This window comes from Elgaria multicarinata, chromosome 6 (genome assembly GCF_023053635.1).
Source record: "Elgaria multicarinata webbii isolate HBS135686 ecotype San Diego chromosome 6, rElgMul1.1.pri, whole genome shotgun sequence".
Lineage (NCBI taxonomy): Eukaryota > Metazoa > Chordata > Lepidosauria > Squamata > Anguidae > Elgaria > Elgaria multicarinata.
In genome coordinates this window covers 107,919,382-107,941,342 of record NC_086176.1, presented here as the reverse complement: position 1 = coordinate 107,941,342, position 21,961 = coordinate 107,919,382, and the positions used below count along the sequence as shown (strand labels likewise).

At 45.5% G+C, this 21,961-nt stretch overlaps 1 protein-coding gene across 2 annotated transcripts in view; it reads right to left on the bottom strand.

The window, feature by feature from the left end:
* The window catches only part of MYO5B (myosin VB), a 339,709-nt gene extending 325,481 nt beyond the window's left edge, over positions 1 to 14,228 (bottom strand). For both annotated transcript variants that reach the window (XM_063128253.1, XM_063128254.1), the window contains exon 1: positions 14,048 to 14,228. In XM_063128253.1, coding sequence (XP_062984323.1) covers positions 14,048 to 14,074 — 27 coding nt within the window. In that variant the 5' untranslated portion in view covers positions 14,075 to 14,228. The remainder of the gene's footprint in view (positions 1 to 14,047) is intronic.
* Between the last annotated feature and the right edge of the window lie 7,733 nt (positions 14,229 to 21,961).

Sequence of the window (21,961 nt, the reverse complement as noted above, 5' to 3'; positions counted from 1 at the left end):
CACCCAAGTTCACCCTCTCCAAAAGCCTTGGAGTGAGTGGGGTTTCCCTGCAGCTAGCCCATCAAAACCAAAGTCCATCAGCCACACTGGGAGAGCCAACATCAAACGATTTGCCAGGCGATTCTCAACAGGCTTAATTTAACCCTGGAGTTAAATTAGTGGCAGGAGATCATGTTCAAAGCTCGCCCTGCGCTCTGCTTAAAATACTAATGAGCCCAGTTTCTATACAGTCAGAAGAAGGAATAAAGCATTTCCTTCAGCCTACAGACATGCAAAGTTGGAGGAAGGGTTGTTTACGTATATGAATATATCTCACGCCACACACTCCCAAAAGTGCTATTGGGCGGTATAGAAATGTAATAAAGCAAATATCATGCCATGGGGAAGGGATCAGCTTTGACTCTGAGGGATTAAGTTCATAGGACACTCATTTCGCATGCCAGCCACCCCTGCCGTATCTTCAGCAAAAACAGTCCAGTAAAATAAATCAATAAGATAAAAACAGTGCAGTAAAAATAATTAAATGTTGATCATGTTGTGGCTTCCCATTTAAATGAACAAGGTTTATTCTAGTGGGATATTTTTCTAACGTTACACCCAACGCACAAACGCCTAGGGTACCACTTGACTAAGATATATATAACAGTTTAGAAGAGAGTGTTAAGACCTTGGATTATGTCTATAGAAACCTCCACCAATTGCCATCTTTAACCCATTAATGATTGCACCCTAGAGGCTAATGCAATGTTTCACAGGCCTTGCTTTTAGAAAGGGTTTCTCAACACTCGCACTTAAAGCTAGAGAAGGGAAGATGCAAGAAAAATAATTAAGGGTGCAATCCTATGCATGTTCAGACAGGAAAAAGTTCTACAACTGCATGCTGGGAATTGAAGGACTTTTTTGCTGCCTAAACATGTATAGGATTGTGCCTTAAATTCCTCCTGCCAAGACTGGTTTTGGCAGAATTAGTTTAAGAAGCATCCAGGAAATAAACTAACCCAGAATAATTGCCCTTTTGCACCCCTTTGCATTTAGGTAGGGTGGCCATATGAAAAGGAGGACAGGGCTCCTGTATCTTTAACAGTTGTATTGAAAAGGAAATTTCAGCAGGTGTCATTTGTATATATGGAGAACCTGGTGAAATTTCCTCTTCATCACAACAATTAAAGCTGCAGGTGCCCTGCCCTCTTTTGAATCTGGTCACTCTAGTATACGGTAGTTCCTGCAGCTTTAACTGTTGTGATGAAGAGGGAATTTCACCAGATTCTCTATATATACAAATGACACCTGCTGAAATTCCCTTTTCTATGCAACTGTTAAAGATACAGGAGCCCTGTCCTCCTTTTCATATGGTTACCCTAATTTAGGTTACCACGTTTTCATTCACACAATTTAGGTGGTTCTATTGCAGAGATCATAATCAAATCCTTTGTTGAATGAACTATTGTACACAATCCCCATTATCATTTGTTAGAATATTGGATGCTTAATAAACTTTAAGGCACAAGTTATAAGTATAGGACTGTGAGAACACAGATAACCATACAAGGGAAAGGGCCTTTTAAAAGGTGCCCCCCCCCATTATGGATTGATCTCCCTGACAAGGCTCACCTGATGCCAACATTGTTATCTTTTCAGCGCCAGGTCAAGACTTTCCTCTTCTCCCAGGTTTTTAACAACATATGTTGAGATTTAACTGACCCAGAATAGATGGATATTGTATGTAATCAGTTTTTATGGTTTAAAATTGTGTATATTGTTTTTAATATTCCGTGTTTTCATCTTTGTAAACTGCCTTGAGAGCTTCAGCTATGGAGCGGTATATAAATGTAATAAATAAATAAAATAATACACCAGAAGAGTGGCATGGTCATTATTTTACCACATTCTTCACACTTCTTACAAATTACCAAGCAGGTACATATGAGTGGTTACATGGTCATTAGTATCGACACACTGGGTCAGTGCCAATTCCAAGTTGTTGTGGGCTGTTGGGAAAGATAGACTCACTGAGGGAGGGGGCCCATTGAGGTTATCTTCTCCCTGCCATTGCTCCTCATCTCATTTTTATTTTATTGCATTTGTATACCGCCCCATAGCAGAAGCTCTCTGGGTGGTTCACATAAGATAAAAACACTTAAGAACAATACACAAAGATTAAAAACCACAAAAACATGCAAAATGCACATACATTTAAAAACCACTATAACAACTTTACAAATGATGAGCTAAAAAACAGACCCAGGCTCATTCCATATTAATAAACGCCTGGGAGAACAGAAACGTCTTGACCTGGCGCAGAAAAGGTGACGATGTCAGCGCCAAGCGGGCCTCGTCAGGGAGATTGTTCCACAATTGGGGGGCCACCACAGAGAAGGCCCTCTCTCTTGTTGCTACCCTCCGAGCTTCCCTCGGAGTAGGCACCCAGAGGAGGACATTAGATGTTGAATGTAGTGTTCAGGTAGGTTCATGTCAGGAGAGGAGTTCCGTCAGGTATTGTGTAACTGGCAGCATCTACTCCTCCTCCATCTCAACACCACCATGGTCTGAGGCAGACTGAGAGGCAGATGAACAAGCCAGCTGCAATGGGGATGATGGGTAGCAACTCCAAGGGACTCTTGCCAGGCCTCCCATGCTGGGCTGTGGGCCCTCGGTAGGTACCCAACCATGCTTACTCTTGATATAGGCCCTGCACAGGGTTAACAAAAAAGATGTTTCAGTCATGTAATTATGGGATATTCTCAAAATTACAAGATATCAAATAACTTTTTAAAAAGCCTAGTTAACCCTAGGTTCAATTAAGTGTCAGTTCTTTATTTAAATTTAAGTAATCTAGAATAACTAACTCCCTATCAAGTGGATTAACCTTGATGAAGATATTAAAAGAATAATTTTCAAACCATGAGGTTACTTGCATTCAAAAAGGGTGAAGAGGAGCCATGCAGAAACCCAATCGCCCTCAGCCAAACTCAGATTTAACAGTGGAATTAAACATTTGTTATGCAGTCTGCTGGCGGGATGTGATAATGCATTTAGAAATGAGCATCTTTTCACACACCACCAGCTGGATCCTTGTCTGATGGGTGACCCAGAGGGTTATAGGGACACTGCTGGACTGACTTGTGCTTCGTTCTAAAACAAAAAAAGGGGCTATATTGCTTTTAAAGTGGTTTACGGCATTTTAAAACACATTTTCAGCAATATTTGAATCAAAACGGTCCACTATTGAAACAACTTAAATCCCTATAAAAGCAGAGCTAGAATTGACATGTAGAAAAGATCCTCTACAGTTTCAAGCTACAGGAGAGTGGTGAGATTTGGCTCTGGGACCCTTCCTTACTACCCCCACCACCCCGGACCATTTTCCCAATTAAACTCACTGACCATCGACAGCTGCTATTAACCCTGCAAGATAAAACCTACATGCCAGTCTTCCCCCAAACTGATGCCTGCCAGTTATAGTTCAAAACAGGCCTCCTCCCTTTGCCATGACCTTTCTGGGACGCGGGGGTGCCAGTGACCCTTAGTCTCCTGACCCAGTATTTGAGACAGTAAGCCTATGTGCACCAGTTGCTGGGGAACATGGGTGGGAGGGTGCTGTTGCACCATGTCCTGCTTTTTGGGTCCCTGGCCGAAGGCTGGTTGGCCACTGTGCAAACAGAGTGCTGGACTAGATGGACCCTTGGTCTGGTCCAGCATGGCACTTCTCATGTTCATATGAATGGGGCCACAGTATGCTGGAACATAAAGAAGGCCATGCTAAACCTCTCACTCCTATGTGCTTGTTTACTAGATGGATTGAGTTTATTCGGTGGGGCAGGATTCAAATATAGGATGCCTTCCACCTAGCGGCAGTGTCTAAAACTGCACCATCTCATTCTGTGCAACACAGAGATCAGCTCTTAGAACGTCCTGTGTTCTAGATCTCAGTGTTATTCAGCTCTAACAGATGACCCTTGCGGGAGTTCGCTAAAGCCACTATGGAAAAGGTCCTGCTCCTAGCCAACACTGACCCCACTCTGTGGAGAGTAAGAGTTTGGAGCAGGGTCCCTCCCCAAACACTCCCCCACAATAGGCTGGTCCTGCTGTGAGAGTGCCCAATACACACAATCAAACTCACACACTTGATGTAACCACACATCACTGTGACCCTATGAAAAAGCCACCATGGCTTGGTTGTTCGCTGAATAACCCATGGTACTCCTGACAGACAATCAGGCTTGCCACTACACGTTCCCTCCATCCTCGCTCCTCCCACCAGCTCCAGCACACGTCCCAGGCACCTTTGCAGTAGAACTCCTCACTGCCTCGGTCCCTGTATCAGCAACCTTTCTGCAATTGGTCTGATGGAGATGCCAGCTACTGAAGGAATCTCCCCCCGTGCGCACACACACACATCGTGCATCAGGCTGCTAAATGGAATTAATTTTCAGAACACCCAAACCCATTCACCAGTGTGTGTGTGTGGGGGGGTGTCCCCCCAGGGAATTTTGTTGGCTCTCCAGTATTTAGTCCAGCATATTAATATCCCTCTCTTCTCAATGTCCTAGTCAATTTCATCCTCTATTTGGGTGCTTGCGTTTTTAAAGCGTGCTTCACATTAGAGCACCCAGTAGCTGTCATACCTTGATATTCAAGATTTTGGGGGGCACAGGGCAGAGGGCATTGAGAAGTGAGGAGGGAAGATGGCGGTGGCACAAGCGATATCTTGAGAAGTGGCAAGGGGGGGTTACTGCTCTGGCTGGGCAGCTTACAGCAACCCCTGATAAAAATCAACCTGCCGGGTTGGGATGGTGCATTGGCGCAAACCACCACAGGTCTCAACAACCCTAAAACAAACCATGGTTTCTCAGGGAGATTTGTTTGTGAAAAGTAAAATGACCCTGCAAAACTGTACTGGGGTTCACATGACATGACAACCCACTGATGACACATGGTGGGTTGTCGTGTCATGCCAACCAGGTCACAGACTGCTTTCCGCGTACTTATCGAAACGTAGCACAAATCAGACCACTATTGTTTTGTCCTTTTTGGAAGCAAAACGGGTTTTGCTTGATATGACAGTGTTAGCCACAAGGCAGGTATCCCTTGTGTTTCTTCCAGAGCAGTTGCCTCGAGGCTACCCTGTGGATAACAAGCAGCAGGAACGGATAGACAGCCAAAAATAATATTAGATTCATCACAGGAACAGTCCAAAGCATTGGAGAGAACCAGGCTTTCACACAAGGCAACAAACAGTTCTTAGCATCCTCAAAATCATAAAACCAACATTCAGACATCCAGTTCATCACTTTGCAGGAATATTATTCAATCATTAGTTCCCATGTCAAGGTCAAGTGTATAATCCACTACAATTTTGATAATCCACAAGAACTTGATGTGTTTTTCTTTTCCAATTTACACGCAATGCTCAGTCTGCACTGGCCTGTTTGCTTTGTAGTTTTTGGTTTAAATATATTGTACTTCTGCAAACCTCAAGAGGTTCCCCTCAACCATGCCTACACCTCCTTCTTGTTTCTCCAGTTCCCTATTTTGGTTCCAGTCCTGTCAGCATGCATCTCTTGATTTTGCTATTACAGGAAATGATAATACATTGATAGTTATAAAACGTAGGACTGGAAGACTCGAAACACCTGTTCCGAAGTAGTCCAAAAAAACAAGCAAAAGCCCACTGAAAGGTCTTTGAAGCCCAGTGGAATTTCCTAAAATCTCAACAGCTGCTGGAAGTATAAAGGCATTTTGACTGCAAAAACAATAGGAGAAACATCTTTTGTACACTGCATTCCTACAGACATTTAAACAAACACATGCATTTTCCTGTTCAGAGCACAGCAGCACATTGGAAATAACTATTTCCATTTAATGCCAAGCCAACAAGAGTCAAATAACTGGTCAACTTTCTATCGGTGAAATATGATGCAGACTTGCAACTTACACAAATCTCGTTTAGACATGATGTTCTTGGGTCAAGAAGGTTCCTCACTTGTGAACTAATACTTTACACATTGTGATCTCTCATTCAGAATTACTGGGTCAGCTGTGAGCCAGAAAGCAAAGCTTTTTTATTATTATTAGCTTGCATTATCTCATGAGATAAAATCTAATTCCTGGAAGAACTGACATTAGTAAGAAGACTCTGGAAAGGAATGCTGACTGTACTGAACAATATCAACGTTTAATTATCAAAAGTTGTCACCTTTAAAAAAAAAAAACTGACTCTGTACTGTGTCTGTACTCTGTACACAACCATCTTGTTGATTGATTTTAGATTGTAAGCCTCTAGGCAGGGTATCGTTATTTTATTTGTATATTTTGTACAGCACCGAGTACATCGTTGGTGCTAAATAAATAAATAAATAAATAATAACAACAATCTAAGCCATGACTGTTTATTTTTCAGAACAACCCATGATGGGTTAGCATGTTAACTGTGGGGTGTTTGCCTCCACCCATGGTGGATTATTTCCATCAAATAAGCCATCCTGAGAACCCACAGTCTGCAGAAAGGGTTATTTTACCTATGGTGGGTTAGCGTGTTGTCTGTCGCGCAGCATGGGTTACAGAGATTGCCTACAGAGCTGCTCAGCAAGAGTAGCCAAAAACCCTGCCACTGCTCTGCTCCTCTCAAGTGATCTCTATGCCCACCGCAAAGGAAGCTGGGATATCTGCCCAGCTAGGCAGGAGAACTACAGGAGGGGCTGTGAGCGAAATAAACTACTCTGTGTAACTCGTTTGCCTGATCGACTGACTGAGCACAGTAGGTTGCTAGCATAACTACCTACTGAGCGTAGCTTGCCACCCACCATGGATTAACAGAATGTGTGAACCCAGCCTGATAGATAAATGTAAAATTCAGGAGCAGGGCGAGATGGCAACCCATGTGTCTCTACTAGGGACATACATCTACATTTCTCTAAAAGTCTCCTCCTCAAGTTACAGCCACCGCGAGATCAGTAAAAAGACAGGCAACTTAACTGCTATATTGGGCAATGTTCATTTTATTATTTTATGTAATGCAATGTGTGTGCGCATTACATAAAATATGAAGAACCATGCTCAGTTTTTAAAGGTTGAGGGAGGGGCAGGGGAAGGAATCCTAATTTTTGTTTGCAAGACATCCAGCTTTGGGTGAATTGTATTTCCTCTCTTGTTCATGACTCGCAAATCACAACTCTACAATGGGCTGTTTCGTTTGCACTCAGGCCTTCCCTTATAAATAGCAGATGAAGTCACCAAGTACAGGTTTCCCAGGAAGTTCATGACCTCACCTGCCCCACCCTGCATGAAAAGGATCAGTCCACGGCAGGAAACAAGGGACTGTCAACCAATTTCCCTACATAATTAAACTGGATGGCATGTAGAACAAACTCCAGCCGTTTTTGCTTCGTTAAGCAGCGAATGAACAGGATATTTAATTTCACTAACAAACCACCAGGCCCACCTAACAGTTTCCATTTGCTCCCTGGCCAAATCAAGTCCAATTGTTGCAAGCCAAACAGAAGGAGGGACCCCAACGAAAGAGATACGTTTTCTCTGCTACAGTGATAGTTTGCTATAAGGTTGCTACTTCTCCTTCATGACAAGATTCCTGTGCTTTTAAACAGCCGTATGACAGCAAGAAAAACCAACAAGTCATGTTTCCAGTCTTCACTGTATATCTTTGTGGCAGGAAGAACTTCATCTGTTGAATTTCTGCCTGCTGTGCTGCTGCTAACACAGTTAAAGGCACAGGAGCCCTGCCAGGGAAGGAAAAAAAGTTGGCAAGACTATGCGTGGGGCTCTGTGCTATATGGAGTGGATTGTGGAAGAAAGTAGCATTTGCAAGAATTGTGTGTGCATTTGCCCTAAACAGCATTTGAGAAGTTTCAATTTATTCATTTCCTTATAGTCATGCTATTCAGCAGCCTTAGACTCTAGACTTAATGGCTTTGTACCTTCACATCAGGTCACCCCACCCACTTTAGATTGTAATGTACATTACTTCACTTTCTTATTTATTTATTTATTTATTTCATTTCTATACCGCCCAATAGCTAAAGCTCTCTGGGTGGTTCTTCAAAATGTTATAAAAGCAGTCATGCTACGTTTGGAGGGCAAAATGCAGCAGGGCTACTTTATAACGTTCTGCCATGTGGGGCCCTAGACTTCTGCTCCAAGGCCCTGCCCGGATTGCACAACCAACCACATATTCCTTAGAAAACACACCACAGGAGATGACTCAAGGTGTCTCCCTGCTCATCCAGCAAATTCCAGAAGGTTGCCTGACACAGCAAAACCAACTACGGCTGCAGTCGTAAAATCACTTCTTAAAGGGTTACGTCCCACTGAACACAGTAGAACCCATTTCAGAGGGAAACACGCCTAAGATTCTAATGCAAGAGTCTTGTGGCACCTTAAAGATTAACAAATTTATCGCGGCAGATGCTTTAACGGACTAGAGTCCACTTTATGCCATGCATGCATGAAATGTTATCAGGTGTACACACACACGTGGAGACAAAGGGAGGGGGAAATTGTAATTAGTGGAGTCAAAGGCAATGAAATGCAAGAGGTAGAATTTGTGACATTTCTGTGCAAAGCTCAAATACATGCAAGATAAACATAGTGACCCTTCACAGCAGGAGAAATGGGCAATAAACCATCTTCCTATATTTGCTATGCTAATATTACACCTGCAGTGGGAAAGAGCTGTGGGACCCTGTTCTGTATTTAAAATAAAAATCTCTATACCCATGTACATGGATCTGCGAGCATGTTTTATGTAACTCCCGACAGAGAATGACATTTCATGCATCTAGTCTACAATAAATCTTTAGGGCTCAACGACACATTATGCTGCGAATTCTACAACTGGAACTCCCAATGTAATTTTATTCCACTAAAAAAAAGTGGAGGGAAGGAGGAATTTGTATGGGGGCATGGCACAGGGTGGGTCCAAACTTTTCTTCCTCAACCAAATCGGGAGTGGGGAGGTGCAGAAAAGGAGGGAAAGAAAAATGGCTGCTTTTTGAAGAAGCAAACTAGTTGCTGGGGAACATGGGTGGGAGGGTGCTGTTGTACCATGTCCTGCTTGTTGGTCCCTGGACGATGGCTGGTTGGCCACTGTGTGAACAGAGTGCTGGACTAGATCATAGAATCATAGAATAGTAGAGTTGGAAGGGGCCTATAAGGCCATTGAACCGCCCAGAGAGCTTCAGCTATTGGGCGGTATAGAAATGTAATAAATAAATAAATAGAGTCCAACCCCCTGCTCAATGCATGGACCCTTGGTCTGATCAAGCAGGGCACTTATGTTCTTATGTTTTTAATCACGCAACTCCAACAGCACTACTCAGGGGTACCTGATCACCCACTGCATGGGGTGGGGCCATGCCTGCTGGCACTGCCAATTCATCTTTCTTGGCCCTGCTGTCCATGCATTGAGAGGGAAGGTCTGATGAGAACAGGCAGACAGCTAATGAACAAGTAGGCAGTGGCATCTTCATCTCCTCTTCCTCCTCCTCCTCCTCTTCCCCATCATTGTTGTCTGGGCCAGAGTGAGAGGCAGGTGAGCAAGCAGGTTGCATGATGAAGAGGAAGTTCAGGAGCCTCTTGTGAGAGGGCTCCTGCTGAGGTGTGGACCCTTGGCAGGTGCCTGACCAGGCCTACCTTTGACACCTGCCTTGAACAAGGGCAACATTCTGTATATAGCACCTCCTGCGATTAAGATCCCTGGTTGTGCAAAATCCTAAGCATACAGAAAAGCCTAAGCATACAGAGAACAGCGCCCATTTCAAACCTGTCCCCTTGATGCACAGGCAGCAGGAACTCAGGGCTAACAAGGACAGACGTCCAGCAGCCATGACTCTGCTCTCATGCTCTACGCAAAATTAAGCACATGATTTGGGACACCTGGCTAACATGTAGCTTGGCCCTTAATTCCTCCTGGTTTTGTTCATTAGGCAGATACCACAAGGTTTTCAAGCAACTGCTACACAACCCAGCTAAAAGCAAAGTGTTAAAAAAGGACAGGAACACATGGTTTAAAAAACAACAACAACGTAGGGGCAAATATTATAATATTTTACAGTTGATTTGACAGTCGGAGGCTGCCACAAAACTGATGAAAACAAGCCACGCATCAGCAGAGATCAGCTGAAATTGGATCAGGCTCAGGAAAAGCAAGGTCTCGAGTCACTAGATAGCAAAGCAAGCCAGCTTCTCTACCTTTAACAACACAAAAGAGGGGGGGATTTTTGGTATGTACAGCTTCATGTACAGGGCTACAAAACTGCACCCACTGAATTTCCTCCTCATTTGTTCCATCTCTGTCCTACCAATCTTCGAAGGAGCTTGGTGTGGCATACATGAAAATTATTCCATTTTAACAGAACAACCCTATTTGGAAGACTAGCAAGAAGGTGATAGCTGTTTACCGGACACACCAGATTTGGACCTTGCTGGTCTCCCTGGTTTTATGAAAGCAGGAGCCCTAGCCTAGTCTTTTGAATTTATTTTATCCTGTCTGTTGAATGTTACACACAGAGGTAGGTAGACAGAGCTGCCCCCGCCACCAGAATGAAAAGAGGCCACCAGGACAACCTTTGCTTCTTATCTGAGTCTTGAAGGGTACCACAGCTCTCCACCACAGAGACACAGCAGCAGACAAAGGAAGCAGCACTTGCACACTTGAACAGGTTGACAGATCACCATTACAAGGAGAAAGGGAAAACAGAAGCCATGCTCTGGAGCAGAGGAGAGAGTGTTTGATTTTTTAAAACAGAGAAGATGAAGCCTATTTGGTAAACACATTCTCTGACTTGAAAGCCTTCCTCACCTAAGAAAAGGTACTCTGCACATGCCTAGAGGCAATTTCCTGAGTATAACGTCACCTGTTCAAGTATCAAACTCTGAGAATGAAAACAGATCCCAAGCTAGGCCCTGGCAGCAACAACAAAAAAAAACTACATAGCCAATGTTTCTCGCTACCAAGAAAACATCTACACACAGGCACACACAGACCTTTGCAGATAAACAGCTCCAACTACACAGAGATCGACTCTCTACCAACAATAGAGTGACCAGGTTCGGAGAAAATGATAACCAAAGGTGGGTTAAATAGTCAACGGCTGCTTATTGTGTTGTCTATCAAGACTTTTTTCACACCACAGTTGGTTATTCGGCTGAAATAACCAATGCTGTGCAGAGTTGATTATTTGAACAACTGTTGGTTATTGTGTTGTGTGTCGGGCACCGTTGACTATTGCATCACACACAGTTGGTTATTTTTGGTGACTACAGAGTCTCCTGGCAAGAGTGACCCAAACACCGGCTACAGCTCTAGTCCAGCCAGCAGAACTGGCTGATGGGATACCAGCGGGAGGACTGGGGGGGGGTAAAGAGGATGGGGGTTGTGTCAATCAAACACACTGTTGACTAATAGTCAACTCGATGCTGGCCTTAATCCACACTACAGTTGATTATAATCATGTCGTGTGAGGAGTACCCCGTCGATAATCAACCGTGGAGTTGAATATTAAGCCACCATTGTCTGCTGTGTTGTCAGAACACAGCCACAGGGTCAGAAGCAGAATTAACACAGCAGCAAGGTGCCTAAAGAGAAATATATATCTAAGCAAAGACGCCAAGATACCACTCAGGGTTTGCCAAGTAAGAACCCAAGAGAACTGTTTACCATTAAACACAGACACACTTGGTCTACTGCAGCAGGAGAGGATGGCTGGGGACAAACAAGCAGAGATCAGACAGGGCCTGAATTAAAGGTAGGCATGGACGGGCACCTCCCGTGGGACCACATCCCAGCAGGGGGCCCCTGACAACAGCCCCCTGGAGTTGCTCATCTTCTTCACCACTGCAACATGCTTGTGCACGTGCTTCTTGCTCCGGTGGTGGTGGTGGTGAGGAGGCGGTGCAGGAGATGCCCCTGCCTACTTGCTCACTGGCTCTCTGCCTGTAATGAGGAGGAAGAGGGGAAGGAGAAGGTGGACTCACTGAGGGAGGCAGCCCATTAAGGGTGTCTGGCTGCCACATCTCCTCCTTCACTGCTGCTTTGGAAAGGTAAACACCTGTTCTGCAGGTTGCAGCCAATTGAGCAACCCTAAGGAAAAGGTGAAACAGGCAACCAAGGAGAGTTCATTAATCAGACTGATGGGAAGGGGTGGAGGAAAGAAACGCCTTCTTCCAAATATAGGTGTCAGATCCCAAAACTTCCTGCCAGACCTTCCTTTATGGAAAGTTTATTGGGTGTGGGTGAGAGATCTACCCCACCCGAGTTGTAGCCGCTCCCCTTCACCAAAGAGACAAGGCAGGACAGACACACACCCGGAATCTGTGGGCGGAGGAAAATATCAGTTCTCTGCTCACTTTGTATCCCATTAGGATCAATCAGGACTAACATGGATAATTTATTATAAAGATGGCCTATTCCTCACATTCTAAACGGCTTGGACATTATATTTTATTTATTTTTATTTATTTATTTTATTTATTACATTTTTATACCGCCCAATAGCCGAAGCTCTCTGGGCGGTTCACAAAAATTAAAACCATAATAAAACAACCAACAAGTTAAAAACACAAATACAAAAAAGGGACAATTATAGATTGTCCCTTTCAAAATTAAGGCGCTGTTGGCAATCCCACGGCAGGGAAGAGAAAAGAGGAGGAAGCATCCTTAATACAGCAAAAGATTCCTGAGATCAGGATGGGTTATTTTTGTAGTGCTTCAGCAGTGGGTCTGCTAGGTAATTTTAGACCCTGCCTTTAATGGCCTTATGGGGGGCGGGTTTTTTCCGCAATTAAGCACACAGCTAGCCTTTTTCTTCCCCTTCTCCAACCGCCATGCTTTATAACTGCTTCTACATTTCTGATACGTTAGAACAAAAACATCAACAAAACTTTGCCAACTCCGATTTAAAAATAAAACAAAACACCCGTGCACATGTGCGCTTTAAATTCACTACGGTAAATCAAAGCAAGAACATGAGTACAGGAATAAAATGCTTTTGCTGCCCAGATAATTCTCATGACAGGACACACTCTGGGTGGTCATTTGGCGGGGGAGAGGGGGCTGGGCTGCAAGGTCCTGGACTTTCGCCCCAAGTTCCCAGCCTCCGGTGCACCGCTGGAGCGGGAAGCAGCAGCCTGCTGCAATGAGGGCCCCTGCAGTCACACGGGGCTTTCAGGAAGCGGAGGCAGTGGAACGGCTCAGGTAGCAGCAGCAGAACAGGTGGAGGAGGAAGGGGAGGAGGCGGAGGGATCCCAGCCAAGTCACCCCAACGACAGCAGCCGTTGCTGCCTCCTAGCAACAAAACTTTAAAGTGCCTTTCTAAAAAAGAAAACAGCAACCGGCAACCTCTAATGCAGGAAATGGGGAAATGGGAGGACGGAGAAGATTCTTATTTGGGAACAGAAGCAAGTAGGCAGGTTCCAAAGTCAGAATGCCCGGCTTGGATCTGCAAGATCCGAGTTCGAGTCCCACATCTCCCATTACTCTTGAGGATTGGGGATCATCCAATCTCATCCTCACAACAACCCTGTGAGGTAGGTTAGGCCAGGAGATGGCTACTGGCCCAAGGTCACCCAGCGAGGGTCACGGCTGAACAAGGATCTGGATAGAAGCCTCTCTGATCCAACCCCAAGCAGACGCGTCACTACACCGCACCGGCTCTCCACGAAGAAACTGGGGAGCCTTGAGCATCACCACACGCCCTTTCCCTCTCTCTCTCTGCCTCCGTTTCCCCTCTGGAACAGGGGAAGAAGAGCGACTGACCTCCCAGCGTTGCAAAAGGCGGACCTCCAAAGCCCGAAGCAGGGACGGAATCCCCCAATACAGGAGGAAACCGACGCTCGGTTGCGAGAAGCCAACCTCGGAGCGCACGGGAAAGCGAGGCGCAGAAACGAGAGCGCACTGGGGTGGGGAGCGAAGTAGCGAGGAGAGGACGGGAAGCGAGCAGCGGAGGAAGAGCCCAGGTGGACCTGCCCGGGGAGCTCACCGCAGGGGCGGCAGCCGCCTGCCCCGCCACGCCACCTCCAGCCACGGCCTTACCTTGCTGTACAGCTCGGTCACCGACATGTCCTCGCAATCCGAGAGGGGCGCAGCGGCGGCGGCGGGAGAGAGGCGCAGAGCGAAGCCGGCGGGTGTCTCCGACGCATCCAACAACACCCGGTACAAATCCCAAGTAGTCCCGAGCGGCGGAGGAAGGGAAAGTCCAGCCGCGCTCACGACGCGGGGGCAGAACACATGGCGAGGGAGAGAAGGGGAGAGACGCCGCCGCCGGGAGGGCGCACGACCTTTGCCCGGCCTCGGCGGCAGCTGAACTTGTTTGCAAAATGCCCGGAGAAGAGCGAGGAAGGCGGAAGGGACGGAGGGAGGGCGCGGGGGAATGAACTGCTGCCCGGCGGCGGGGCGCGTAGGGCGGGGCTCGAGCGCCGCTCCCTCGCCAGGTAGGGGAGGCGCTGCTGAGCAGGGAAGCCGCGGCAGCGACCAGCCGGCCCCGGGTTCCGCTTTCCCTCGCCTGCCGGGTGCAGGTGGCGGAGGCGACGCGCTCGCTCGCTCCCTTTCCCTCTACCCTTGGAGTTGGGCTCTTGGGAATGCTTTGCGTGCGAGAGCCAGGCAGCACGTAGGCAGGGCTCGCCCTCTGCCGGCCGCTGGGCAGAGCCGTCCCCTTCGCAGCCACAGGGATGGAGTTATTAAACGCACAGACGGGATTGCCAACTTTTCCGTTTCCTGTGCCTCCAGGAGAAACCTTGGCTATTCTCGCATCTCCCTGCCAGGAATTTGCGGGGAGGGGGAGAGATGATGATGATGATGACGACGATGATAATTATTATTAGCAATTAAATCCCGGCTTTTTTCCCCTCTAAGGAACCCAAGGCGGCGAACACAATCCTCCTCCTCTCCATTTTATCCTCACAACAACAACCCTGTGAGGTAGGTTGGGCTGAGAGAGTTTGTGACTGGCCCAAAGTCACCCAGTGAGTTTCCATGGCCGAGTGGGGACTAGAACCCAGATCTCCCAACTCCCAGTCCAACCCCTTAGCCACTACACCACACTGGATTTCTACTTGCCACACAAAACGCAGGAATACAAAAAGCAAAGGTGGCCCTGTAAAAATCCATATTCATGTAATACTTTCTAGGAAAACCAAAAGGTCACCCCCAAACGTGCAAGCTTTCGAGACCTACGGCACTATTCATGGGACAAGATGTTACCAAAAGAAGTCACATCTTGTCTGATGAAGAGGTCTGAAAGTCTCAAAAACTTGCACATTTGTTGTGACCTTTGAGCTGGCCTAATAAAGGTAAGACACTAATATGGGTTTTGAAAACCGAGGAAGAGTTTCAAGGCACCTTAAAGATAAACACATTTATTCTGCTGGTCTTGTTGATAAAATTGATAAAACAATATCGTTGTTAACATTTATATTCCACCTTACCTGCTAAAAAGTCATTATTTATTATTTACATTTATATACCATGTTATCCACTAAAAAAAGAAGTTGTTTTCTATCTAAAAACACAGCTTTCTATGAGGACGCTCCATAGAAAAAGTGTTAACCTTTGCTCCTGACGAAGGATCCTGGTATCCGAAATGCTGAGCTTTTTGAGTTTTTTTAAATAATTTTTTTATCTTTCAATAATACCATTAAAGATTTATCATCCTTCACAGCACCAGAGCCAATCTCTCTTCTCACACCACCAAAATGGCACCAGCCATGTACAAGATGTACATGTACAAGAGCCATGTACACTTGAGGGAATGGTATTAAAGGCAAAACTGAAGTACTTTGGCCACATAATGAGAAGACAGGATACCCTGGAGAAGAGGCTGATGCTAGGGAAAGTGGAAGGCAAAAGGAAGAGGGGCCGACCAAGGGCAAGAGGGATGGATGATATTCTGGAGGTGACGGACTCGACCTTGGGGGAGCTGGGGGTGGCGACGGCCGACAGAAAGCTCTGGCGTGGGCTGGTCCATGAAGTCACGAAGAGTCGGAAGCGACTGAACGAATAAACAACAACAAATGTACAAGAAATAGAAAACCAGGAGTGCAGAGATTAGATGGAATGGATGTTATTATTATTATTTATTTATTTATTTATATAGCACCATCAATGTACATGGTGCTGTACAGAGTAAAACAGTAAATAGCAAGACCCTGCCGCATAGGCTTACATTCTAATAAAATCATAATAAAACAATAAGGAGGGGAAGAGAATGCAAACAGGCACTGGGTAGGGTAAAACTAACAGTATAAAGTCAGAACAAAATCAAGTTTTAAAAGCTTTAGGAAAAAGAAAAGTTTTTAGCTGAGCTTTAAAAGCTGCGGTTGAACTTGTAGTTCTCAAATGTTCTGGAAGAGCGTTCCAGGCATAAAGGGCAGCAGAAGAAAATGGACGAAGCCGAGCAAGGGATGTATTTCTAAAAGATGAGGTTTGTAGGCAGGGGATATTCCTCACTTCATTACTGTTGCTGGAGGCTCACGTGACCACAGCAGCTCAGAGTGCCTTCTACCAGCATTGACTAGTACGCCAGCTGCAGCCTCTCCTGGACAGGTATAGCATGGCCATAGTGGTACAGGTGCTAGTAACCACAACTAATTATATCATAACTAGATCCAGATCTAGCTGAGAGAGCCTCCTTCCCTCCTGCTACCAACAGTCACTGCTGAGGCCATCAGAGGGAAGGGAAGCGACAGTCAAGCATCCCTCCGTCATGCCTGGATCTGTATGAGGCTGTTAGAGGGAGAGGAAGAAGCGGTAGCCCTTTCACTGTGTCCATGACCTGCTGTACTTTGCAAGTAAGAATCTAGTGCCTAAATTTGCTTTTCCCCCACCCCTCTCCTCCTCCCTCCCAATCCCCTTTCCTTTTGTGTCTTGTTATTTAGATTGTAAGCCTGTGGAAAGGGAAGGGACTGTCTGAATAAATATATTTTTAAGCCGCTGCTGGGGCATTCTGGGAGATGCAGTCCAACACATCTGGAGCGCCCCAGGTTGAGGAGGGCTGTGCTAGAGGGTGGGATAAAAATGCAATAATTATGATGATGCCATGCTGTATGTGCCCGCTCCCCGCCCCCAGGAGCTGCAGCTAGTGCAGAATGCAGCAGCTCAGCTGTTGTCGGGAGCTGACCCTTTTCTGACAACAGCTGAGCTGACATCTCCTGGCCTAACCTACCTCACAGGGTTGTTGTGATAAGATGCGGAAAAGGGTCAGCTCCCAACCCTTTGCTGCGGGAACTGCACTAGCTACCTACTTGATACTGAGTCAAGTTTAAGGTTTTGTTATTGGTGTATAATGCCCCAAACAACTTTAGACCAGGATGTTTGAGAGAGTGCCTTCTCGCTTACGAGCCTGCATGGTTAGTGATGACATCAGTTGAGGCACTGCTGGTATTTCTGCATGGACCGGTAGTCTGTTTGGAGTTCACTCGGAGTAGAGCCTTCAAAGGAACGTCTCCCTCTCGGTGGAACTCCCTGCCTGTTGATGTCAGGCAGGCATCAATGTTGTTTTAGTTTCGGTACCTTCTGAAGACATTTTTGTGTAAACAAGCCTTCCCTGATTGACTAGCCCTGGTTTTACTGGCATAATCAGAGTTTAATTCTTTATTTTGATCCTTTCCCCCCTTTTTTATTCTTTAATGCTCTGCAATCTCGTTAGATATAGAGCGGTATAAAAATCTGGTAAATAAAAAGAAATAAATAGATGGATAGAATCTTGTACAGCAGTATTCCACACTGCAACATTTTGTTAGAGATCCAACTGTTTAAAATAAAAAGCATAAAAACATTCTTTAAAATTGCATTGTAAGGTGAAGTAAATTATTTTTTCACTGCATGCTGAAGCTGTTGTTAATAGATTTCACTGGTTGACCCCATCAAATAAAAGACAACAGAAAGATGTTCTTTGCGGCTTTTTCAAGATAAAAAAAAATAGTCCAAATGCTTTTTATAAATAAAACCACATATTCCAGCATCCTTTTAAAGATTACTGTGAAAAGCGAGCCTGCTATTTAAATCTGAGCTACCATCAGCCTATAGCTATTTAAAACTCTGCTGCAGTTTTAAATAGATGGTTGAATTTACACACATGACAGGTGTTTTTCGAATGTAAAAGACAGCGCCCCTTTTTCCTTTATTAAATCAATATCCCCCCCCCATCATAAAAAAGGTTAACTACACTTGGAAGTAGAAAAGGAAATTAAACCTATATTTAATGCTCAATCTTGGACAGAGATGGTGGCTCCAACACACAGTGAAGCTATTAGCAGGAAATATAGATTTTTGCAAATGCCCTATTTTAAAGGGAATTCCTTATGCATCTCTAAAACTTCTAAGTAGAGATTTTAAAATATTAGAAATTGATCTGCAGTGCTGACCTGAAAGAATGTGTCTTCTGTGATCTGATGATTCTTGTCCTGAGAATTTTTACTCAGTTTGAGGAAAATCTGTGACCCTTACCTCAAGGTCAGAGACCACTCGCTGCTCTTTGCCTGTCTGCAAGAGAGTGTGACATAGTGGTGAGAGTGCTGGTCTGCGTTCAAGTCCTCACTCAGCCAAAAAAAAAAAAAGCTCAGTGTTTAGATTGAAAAGGCGATTCAGGGCCAAGGCCAATCTACCTCACAGGGTTGTTGTGAAATGGGAAAATTTCATACATGCTGCCCTGACGTCCCTGAGGGAAGGGTTGGATAAAAGCCATGATAAATGGAGCCAATCTAAGACATTTTGCTGCCCGAGATGAATAACAATATGGCGTCTATCTCCCCCACCCATTCTGTGTACAAAAGCTGACCAGACAACAGTGAAGGGATAAAGTACTCCAATGCACCTGAAGGCAGGAGGTTAACTTAGGGGTCACAGGCATGGTGCACACACTTTGTCTGTTCCCCGTCCCTCAGTATCTGCCACCTGAGGTAGCTGCCTCACTCTGCCTAATGGCAGGGCCGGTTCTGCTGATAAATAAATGTCCTAAGTTTGATGGGAAGGAGATTGTTGCCACAGCACTAGACACACTTTTGAAAAGGGGTCCTCAAGGCGATTGTAGAAATCGTAAACAAAAATAACAAGGAAAATCCCAAAACAGTTCAGCGAGAAGAAAACGAGAGGAAAGACAAAATAAAAACACCTCAGCAGCTTGTGAATTGTATAAAAACAGCGAACGACGAGAGAAGTTTCCAACGTGGCTGCCTCAATGGTGGTCAAAAAAGAACTGCGGGAATAGGCGGGTACCCGCTGGGGACGTACACACCAGGATGGAGAGGTGCTCTTGCCTAAAGTTCCTCATCTATAGACATTTCCCAAAAGAGACTCTGTGCAGGTGCAAAGTTCTTATGTGTGATGCACTGAGATCACAGAAAATATCCCTAATTTGAAGTATAAAGAATGGGATATAGCTTAATGTTGGAGTAGGGAATTGGGGGGCTACCAGATGTTGTTGGACTGCAATCAGGGCTGGACCTAGGTAAATAACGCCATGGGCAAGGAATGCCTTTGGTGCCCCCCACCCTTATCCATGGGCCCAGGAATTGCCACCTTTTCTTCACTTTTTATGGAAAATCGATAAAAAGACAACCCATCATTTCTTCTGTGCTACCCTACTGTCTTTTTTCCAGCCCTGATGTGTGCGACTATTGTTTTCACACAGAACAGAATTATGACAAAAGCCCATCTAGTGTGGACAGACAAAATTTACTTAGGGCTACTGTGTCTTCAAATAAAAGCTTCTCTCCAGTATATGCCTTTAAATGCTTCCTCTCAACATCCTCGCAGCGCTGGAACTGAATTTAGAGATTACTTAATTTCCGTTCTATTTAGCTGTTCTATTTAGAAATGTAATACATAAATAAGTATTTCATGCAGAACTAGCAGTTACAGTGCTGCTTTGCAATCATTCTTTTTAACAAGTGAGGAAACTAGTAACTGTGGAGAACAGGAACTGACAATGATTAAGGGGCAATTCACCCAAACTAACACCATGCAGGACCAAACAGGAAGCACTTAGAGGCAGAAGCTAAAAGCAGCTTCTAATTCAAGGTGCAGGGGACTTTTGTCAAGCGGGATTAAACATTGGCCTTGGGGATGGGCACTGCAGGATAATATAGCATTTTGTGAAGTGCAGTGATGACTACAATCACCATTTCAATTCTGCCTCCAGTTGGTGAAAGGCAATGCCACAACAGTGCTCAATGGCCGTAGTGTGGAGGCCATCCTCTTCAACACTGCATGGTATTCTGGGAAAGTCCAACTCTTAAATTGCAGACTACTTCACTGGTGACTCTAAAACCCTTGCCACCCTGAACAGTACTGGGGCTTGTCCACACGGGCGCTTTGTGCCTGGTTTGCTTCGGAGTGGTGGCAGGTGATATACATGACTCATGATGCAATCCAGGGGCAAATCCCCAAAGCTCCGCTCTAAAAAAGCTGGGGACTTACCCTGACTTTTTTAGCTTGGAGCAAGGCTCCGCTCTGCTCACATTTTGTGCGCATTCATGCTGGTGCTAGAATTCAGTTGGAAAGATATTGGAGCATCATTCAGAAGATTTTTCCTCTTCCCTACACATCTCCTTTTCCTTTTGTGTCACGTCTTTTTAGATTGTACTCTGCAGGTAAGAACGTTCTTGCTTTTCTTGTTTGTATGTAAGCCTTTTTGGCTGAGAAGACGGATAAAAATGCTTTAAATAAATGAGGTTAGATCATCTCCAAGGCTTTAAGAACGTACACTAACATAGACATTAGTGCTTATTTCTGCATTGACATCCCTTTCTTATGCTAACTAACTAGTACTCTTCTCTAAAGCATTAAATTGAGATGAGGCACTTTGTCAACTGATTTTCAGGAACACTGCACTCAGGTACACTGCTTGGAGATCACAGTGACTTCAGGACTTGAAAATCTATCACCTTCCTCAAAGCAAAGGTCATTTTCTAATCCTACTCCCAATAGCATTTCCCTAGCTTTCCACTCAGTAAATTAGGATGGCATCCTTAACCACTTAAGTATCCATACTAGGAAGTAAGCCCCACTGAATGCACTTCAAACCTGTGAACCATCCCTACCCCTGCCCGGCACACTTAAGTGGTACAGCCCAAACAAGGTTTTACCACCCCTAGAGGCAAGCTTCAGCTCAACTGACCTACTTCCAAGTAACCATGTGCAAGAATGGACATGCAAATGTATGTGTCAAATGTGCAGGAAGCACAGCTGGACCAGGAGCCACAATTGGTGCCAACCAGCCAGTATCATACTGTTCTCACCAGCAAAGCTGGTGCCAGGTGTCGGGGTTATTGGGCATCTGCCAGTGCCCTTTGGGGGCTAGAGGGGGAGTAAAAGAGCAGCAGCATGGAAGAGGAGGAGGCAGACCCAACTTGCATGCATCTTGCCTGGCCAAAGAATCACCAAAACCTGGAGCCGACACTGCACCACATTCTGGTAAAGTAACAGCATTGCAGCTTGCAAAAGCCAATGTATTTCTCCAAGGCCCAACCAGATTCTGACAGGCTTCACCCATAACCCACTAGGTTCTTCCAGACATTCCCCTCTGGCCTGCTACAAGGTTCAGTCCTGGCTCAGCTGACCTGCTAGATCAGGGAAGGCGAACATGTGGCCTTCGCAATGTGGTTAGGCTGCAATTCCCATCATCCCTCAAGATTGGTTATGCTGGCTAGGGCAGCAGTCCAACAACCTCTGGAGGGCTTCATGTTCTCCATCTCTGTGCTAGATGCTTCCAAGCTCCACCCAAGAATTACCAGTTTCCTCCAGTTCCCTTCCTGGCCCACCAGCTCTAGGAACTGTAAGTCAAGGGCAGGAGGTGAGGAAGCAGAGAAACAAGGGAAGCCGTACATGTATATCAACGTTGAGAGAGTTTGACTGTAGCCAGGAGAGAACTAAGTTTCTCTGCCAAAGAACTTGCTTGGCTGCCAACCAAAGCCCCTGCGTGGCACACTCAAAAGAATCCCCAGGACTTCC